The 8,068-nt window shown below is 29.7% G+C and overlaps 1 protein-coding gene across 3 annotated transcripts in view; it reads left to right on the top strand.

Annotated features, from left to right (window-relative positions):
* LOC106685203 (thrombospondin type-1 domain-containing protein 4) overlaps positions 1–8,068 on the top strand; it is a 495,278-nt gene that overhangs the window by 252,657 nt on the left and 234,553 nt on the right. For all 3 annotated transcript variants that reach the window (XM_067045746.1, XM_067045747.1, XM_067045748.1), the window contains one exon: positions 3,307–3,409. In XM_067045746.1, the coding sequence (XP_066901847.1) occupies positions 3,307–3,409 (103 nt within the window). Of the gene's footprint in view, positions 1–3,306; positions 3,410–8,068 lie in introns of those variants that run through there.

Raw genomic sequence — 8,068 nt, forward strand, 5'->3', positions numbered from 1 at the left:
ATGGCCTGGAGATCTTCTTCTCTAGAAATGTTATTGGAGTTCTATCAGTGGGTAGATTCTCCACATGTTTTTATCATGTTACTATGTCACCTACAGCAAATTTACTTGTTGTATATATGTGTATACAGTTGTAAATATCAATAAATAAATTATTATTCGAATTCCTCTCTTGTCCAATCCTTTGTAAAATCTTCAATGCTCCTTACTTTGTCACAAATAAAATTATACATAAAGATCTTAATGTTCCATTTGTAACCGATCTAGCCAGAACCAGATATTAATTATAAACTCTCTAACCAACCAATCCCACTAACCTTGCTTCCTCTTCCTTTGCTAACAATCCTCCGAGGCGCCTGAAAAGAAGATGGCCTCGAGACCCTCTAATGTAGAAATATTAGGGTGCTACCGATGGAGAGTTTCTCATAATAATTATAACTTTAAATTTACTTCCCCAACCACCCAAATCCACTTGTTTCTAGCCTGGCTTCTCCTTCATTACCTAATAATCCTCCTAGGCGTCTGAAAAGAAGATGGCCTCGGGATCTTCTCTTCTAGAAATGTTATGGGAGTTCTATCAATGGGTAGATTCTCCACATGTTTGTATTATGTCACTATCTCACCTACAGCAAATTTACTTTGTTGTATATATGTTATGCAGTTGTAAATAACAATAAATAAATGATTAAAAAAAAAATTTACTTCAAGTATTTTTTTAACATACAATATATTTACTTATTGTATTGATTACTTGTACAGTTGTAAATCACATTCAATAAATAAATAAAAAAAACATGTATTTTTAAGTAAATGTCAATAATTAAATTGTAAAAAATGGGGCTGGAAATTTGAATTAAGCACCCCATCCCCCATCATTTCAAGTAAGTAACATGATGTATCAAATCAGAAGAGATATACTGAAAAATATGAGGTACTAAGGTGCTCAAATACCACCATTTTATTAATACTTCCTTTTGCATTTACCCCACTCCACCCTACATTATTCAATTAATGTTTCATTACTTGAACTATTATTTATATAGTTATATATTTACAATCCTAAATTTGTTAGGTAGAATATTCACTTATATAAGGCAGAATTATTTGCTTTTTATCATTAATATTGCCAAAAATTATTTTTAATCCAAAACTGAGAAAAGAGTCTTTAAAGATATAAATAATTAATTAACATGGGATTTTTACGAAAATCCATAAAATACGTCCTTTTGAATAATTTATATTTACTCGACCTAATAAATCATTTGTTAATAGAATATGAGGTAATCTGAACGAAGTCGGAGAAATATGGGAAATAAAGTGTCTGCCATCATCCCCTGAGGAACATTTGCTGAATGTTTTAGGAAAGACTTTGTTTTGGACCATAAAAGGCCGTCTCTGTCTGTCCCGAGCGAGATCTGCATAATTGATACTTTACTTCAGCTTATTCGGGTAGTGTATGTCTTGTCTCCATGGAATAGAGTGCCTTCAGTTAGCTGTGGAATTGCCCTCATCAGATGTTCAAAGAAAAATAACTGCCAATTTCAACTCATATAATTTTAATAAATACATTTTAAATTGTAATAAATTAATGTAAAATACGTTATGGTTATAGACTTAAAAAAAAAATAGTGAAAAAGCATGAAAACCTCCTTTTGTCTTTGTTTATGTTTGTTTAGCCTATAAATGTAAATACGTTTTTTACTTGTTATTCTCTGATACCAATACTCCTCATCTTTCTAGACAATTAAGCGAATTGACTAGATCTAAAATTATTATTTGTATACCTTAATATGGATTGACTATGTTACAACGCCGTTTTCCAAGTTTGAAACGTTCTGGCGGGCTTGATAAAGGTGCCAGGCAAATACTGAAGGTTCCATGTGTTAAATTAAAGGTTCTCCTAGCAGTACCAACAGTTAGATTTACATAATTTATTTTTCCCAACCGTGTTGAAGTTTTTTTTCGGAACTTCACAATATTCCGACCTTCTGTAGCCAAGTCCTCGTGGGTAGAGGAATGTTCATCTGAGTAATTTTTCGTTGTTCATATCACTATCCTAATGTGGATCCCGATTATAGATTGCAGAAAAATGTTATTCCATAGTTTTACATTAATTAAATACCAAAATATATCCGTCAGAAGAAGAAAGTGAGTGAATCCGTTCATAGAGATATTGACATATTCTGCAAGATGTTCCTGGAGTACGCCCCACATTTTTTTTATTATTCTTAGGGTAGGACCCACATAGTGTTTGTGGATTACGACCCACATTGAAAAAAAAATTATATTTTTAACTAAGAAAATATGTTTATGTAACATATTGCTGTTTCCTTAAATGGTTCAGACAATTCATTCTGCGAAAGGTAATATAAACGGGATTTTGAATACTATTAGAAACATTTTCTTCAATTTGACTAAATTATTGAAAAAAATGTACGTCCTGAAATCTTCTAGAACGTCTAATTAGTGAAAATAACGGGTGACAATGGTACTTCATTAATATCCTTGGAATCCATGATAAAAAAGGGTGTACCAAAGACACCTGCATTGCGGGATGAAATTAGTGCAAAAAAATTGGTATATCTTGCTTGATTTTTTTTTTCAGTGATGTAAGTGAAGCCTAATTCTAGTTTCAAATTAAATGGGAAACTTGTAATTGTAATAGTGCAAAGGTATATAATGTTCAGCAAAAAATTGTACCATGCACTCCACTTTGCGGTATGAAATTAAAAAAAAAAATCCCCATTTCTAATTCTAGCTCCCCCACCCCTTGAGCCTGAGCGCTTGGGGCGTACTACTTTGTCGCTTCTTATTTACGTCCGTTCGTGATGTGATTATTCATTATGTTTTTCAGTATTTTATGATGGCTGAATTGGCAACTGGTTGAGTGGCTAATTATTTATTGCACTTTGAGAAACTCAACCACTTAGCGGAAGGTGTAGTTTTCCCCTTCCGATCCCAGCATTTTTGCTCTTTTCAATACCACTGAAATCTTACCCTTTTTATTTGCGCCAGCATTTAAATTGGGCAACACAAACCTGAAGACTAGGAAAAAATCTAGGGGGTGTTATTTACTTCGCAAGAAGTATTTCAGTGGTACCTCTGAATGACTGATATAGTAATAGAAGTCCCTTAAGGGTTGAGATCATTGTTTAAATATTATAATAATACACGATATGTAACTGCGATTATTGGTCATGTAGTATGAAACAAATGCATTGTTATAAATTTATAATTCATATAGAATACCAACAATATTTATTAGTTATTAAGTAATAGTTACTAATTATTTAAACTGTCTGTTGGTAGGATTGCAGAGGAGACAGGCTGGATATCCTAAGCGAGCAATGCTCCGCTTTCAACAACCGTACTTTCGCTGGGAAGAAGTACACCTGGCTGCCGTTTCAACACCGTAAGTCTTCAACTTTACTGCTCTTCTAGACAACTTTGTCTCATACTTCCATTCTAACCAGATGATAGTATTTTCTGTCGGGCTGTCGCGTATCTCATTGTAAACGTCTTAATGCTTTATTGGCTGTGTATATATTTAATGTGGATGTAACTTAGGTTGGACCGACAACTCTGTCATATATGTACATTACATATAGTACAAGAGCCGAGAATTATTTTCTTCTTCTTTTGTTTACTTATATATCTACAAATGATTCTCTTTTAATATAATAAATAGTAGTAATTTTAAATGTAGAAAATATATACATATAAATAAAAATCTTACATGGTCTTGCACAATTATATTCCATTAAATTAAAAAAAAATACTCAACATAACATGCATTTAAATAAGATAAATACATCTAAAGAAAGGTAATACATAAGTGATATTAATAAAAATAAGGGATAATAAATAAAAAAATAACAAATATAAAAGTCATAAATATATGTATTAAAAGCAGGTGTTATATGCAAATTTTAAGTTTTCATCTCGCGTCAAACTTATTAAATTTAAATTTAAATTAAAACCAAAAAAAAATTGAAGTTGGTGAAATAGTAGAATTAGACCTACAACTTGTTCTGCTGGTAGATCATCTGTTACGCAATAAAATGTATTTGGATCGATTTATATTGAACGCCCTGTGAATAAGTTCAAATGAAAAAAATTAAATATGATTAAAAAATAAGTGTTTTAAGGTCTCTTTAATATTAGTACAAGAGTCCAAGAGGAGAAAAAAGGCAGTTATCTCACCCCAATTTTTGATTACTTTAATGAAAACTATGTATAATGACTAGTCAAAATTGATGAGTCTGCCAAATATAGGTAGAGGGTATAAAAAATGGCGGCTGTTTTAAAACCTTAGAAAAACATTAATTTTTCATTCAGAGCTCTATATCTTAAAAACTATCAACAACACTAGACAACCTAAAAGCACACTATTTAAAGAAGAGTAAATTTGCTTAAATATTAGCCTTAAAAGAGCTATTTACGTCCAATAGTTCTCGAGATATAGCTTTTTAAAAAGAAACATTTCTTAAAATTCTACTGAAAGATTAGTAGTAAGTTAATTGATTTTGCGAAATCTATATCTCAGGAACTATGTGACGTACAGATGTCTAACAGCACTCAAATTAAAGCTAGTTTAATGGACTATAAAAAAGTTTTTGACCTTTACCTTCCTAGGAATTGTAGTTTTCATCATATTTGCTAAAATAAATTGATTTATAGTTGTTCGGACGATAAGTTTGATTTATGAAAAACTTTATTTCAGAAACCATTGGACCTACAAATATCTGCTAGCGATCAAATTAAAGCTAGTTAAATTTACTATAAAAAAGTTATTAATGGTTATCTTTGTAGGAGTAGTCGTTTATTTTTTTTTATTAGGAGTAGTTGTTTATTATTTATCAAATTTCAAGTACACTATTACTCCTACGAAGATAAACATTATAAACTACTTTATAGCTCATTAACCTAGCTTTAATTTGAGTGTTAATAAACATCTGTACGTCAAATGGTTTTTGAGATATGATTTGTTCAAAATAAGTTCAACAACAACTGATTTTTTAGAACAGCCCATTCAACATTTTTATGAAATGTTGCTTTTTAAAAAGCTATATCTCGAAACCTATTTAACGTAAATAACTCTATTAGAGCTCATATTTTAGCAAATTTATTCTTCTTTAAATGACGTTGTCTTAGGTTTTCTTGTGTTGTTCCTACATTTTAAGATATTGAGCTCCGAATGAAAAAAAAAATTTTTTTATTGGTTTGAAACAGCCGCCATTTTTTATTCCCTCTACCTATACTTGGCAGACTCATCAATTTTGACTATTAATTATACATAGTTTTCATTAAAGTAATCAGAAATTGGGGTGAGATAACTGCTTTTTTTCCCCTCTTGGGCTCTGGTACTAATATTAAAGAGAGCTTAAAAAACATTTTTGTTTAATCATATTTAATTGTTTGGATTTGAACTGATTCACAGGGCGTTCAATATAAATCGGTCCAAATACAATTTATTGCGTATAGATGATTTACCAGCATAACAAGTAGGAGGTCTAATTCTACTATTTCACCAGCTTCTATTTTTTTTTTAAATTTTGGTCTATGTGCGTTTGACGCGAGATGAAAACATAAAATTTACATAAAACACCTGCTTTTAATACATATATTTATAACTTTCATATTTGTTATTTTTTTATTTATTATCCCTTATTTTAAATTTTTTATTAATATCACTTATGTATAATTTTATTTAGATGCATTTATCTTATTTATATGCATTTATGTTGAGTATTTTTTAAAAAATTTAATGGAATATAATTGTACAAGACCATGTAGGATTTTTGAGTATATGTATATATTTTCTACATTTAAAAATATTACTATTTATTATACTAAACGAGAATCAGTTGTAGATTAAAAAGAAGAAGAAAATAATGATAATATAAAAAATAAAGTAAAAATAAATATAGAGAAAAATATAAGAACTATAAGAAAAAAGAGGCCATTGTCCAACTGGCCATATTATGCTGTGTGTGTACCAACCCAATGCAGTTGTGCGGGACTGATTTTTAAATAGTGTTTCTCTCAATTATCCACAGTCATTAAAAGTTAATTTTAATGATAGCAGTTAAAGTAGTTAATTAAAATGACCTCTCAAAACTTGTGTAAAATTGTCTAAACTAAAAGAATTATACAATTTTAAATTATTTGTCCTCAACATCATAATTATTTTTCAGGTAAAAAAAAAAAAAGTAGAATCATAGAGACGTGAAACACATTTGAATGTATTTTTTTAATCATCTTTGTATTAAAAATACTACTAGTGGTAATATTTGTTTCCCAAAAATATAGTTTCTGAAATGTTTTTTTCCACGTTATAAAAGGGAAATTGATTTCATAAATTTTAAATCCTCATTAATTTAGCAATAAAATCATAGTCTTACATTTTAATTATTAAGGAATCAAAGTTTGACAGTTTTTATTTTTTTTTTAGTGTATTTTATTCGTTATTTATTTCCGTGGTTTGTGCTTGTACAATATCAAAACGCTCCACCGTACAATGGAGCCTTTCTTTAAAAAATATTTTTGAATATTCAATTACATACAGTAATACATATATTTATTGATTTTTCTTTTCCTCCAAAAAATATTTGATTTGAAGGTAGAAAGGGCAAAAGTAAATATTTAATTTTTTTTTTAATTACTTATGTTTATTAGAGAATCTCTAGAATTGAAATATGTAACAAAAATGGAATATAGAAAAGGAACAAAAATATTTTATGTGGAATATTTTTTTGGTGGAAAAGGTAAATCAATAAATATATGTAATAATGTAAGTAATCGAATATTCAAAAATATTTCTTAAGAAAGGGTCCGTTGTACGGTGGAGCGTTGTGTATTGTACAAGCAAAAAGCACAGAAATAAATATTAAAAAAAAAAAAGTCAAACTGAATCCTTAATATCTGAAATGTAAGAATATTATTTTATTGCTAAATCAATGAGCATTTTAAATTTATGAAATCAATTTCCCTTTTATAATGTGGAAAAAAATTTCAGGAACTACATTTTTGTATTTTTGGGAAACAAATACTACCCCAAAATCCATAGTGGTATTTTAAATATTAAAAAAATATATACATTCAAATGTGTTTCTCCTAACTATGATTTTAATTATTGAAGTGCTTGAAAATAATTACGTCGTTGAGATCACATAGAAAAATTTGTAGGTCACTAATACAACATGTTTTAAGTAAAATATAATTAACCTTAAAATTCGAACTAATTACCAGAAACTGAGGAGAGAAGGGTAGTTTTAGGCTGTGCTGTTTGTGTTAACCAGTGTGGTTTCAATTGCTCCTCGGAAGAGCTTAAATGAACACAACTGTCGAGTTCGTTCAGCTGGAAGGCTTAGTCTGATTGCGAGTCAATTTACCTCGAAATCGAAGCGGGATGGATCCATTGAGTGGGGTAGGGTAAGCTTGGAGGCGACGTCGGAAGCAGATAGTATCTGACAGGTCTAGAGTGAAAGTTGGAGGACGGTTAGAGCACAACGATAAGAGGTATCAACAGTCGAGGGGGCAATTAAAGGGCCGAAGGCTGTAGTTAAACGAACCGCTTCTAGGATCTTCTTTGCTACCTCCTCAAGGCAGCTATAAACTAAGAAATATACAAATTTTAATAAAATTAATTAATTTGACTACTTGAAGCATATAAGAAGTGTAAAACCCTAAAGCAAAAGTAAAAAAAAAAAAATTAACAAAAAATAATGTTTGAATGAAGTGCGCCTTCAACTCAAGGTCAGGTGTTACTTCACCTTTAATTGACTGGCTAGGTGTTCAATATGGTCTTCAACATATTGAAATAAATTGTTATGAAATATATATATATAGGAAGATGGTCAGGGTTGCGGTCAAAAGAAACAAAAATAGTTTACAACTATTTATTTTCCGACATTTCGCCCCATTTTGTAGGGCTTCATCAGGGCTAAAAAGATACAAAATGATACAATGATAAGAGTAAAAATACAAAGATAAGATACAATGATAAGAATAAAAATAAGTAACAATGGCAAGAGTAAAAATTTTTATTTATTATTTTATCATTATTATT

Source organism: Halyomorpha halys, unplaced genomic scaffold (genome assembly GCF_000696795.3).
Source record: "Halyomorpha halys isolate HHAL.00 unplaced genomic scaffold, Hhal_1.1 Scaffold31.1, whole genome shotgun sequence".
Lineage (NCBI taxonomy): Eukaryota > Metazoa > Arthropoda > Insecta > Hemiptera > Pentatomidae > Halyomorpha > Halyomorpha halys.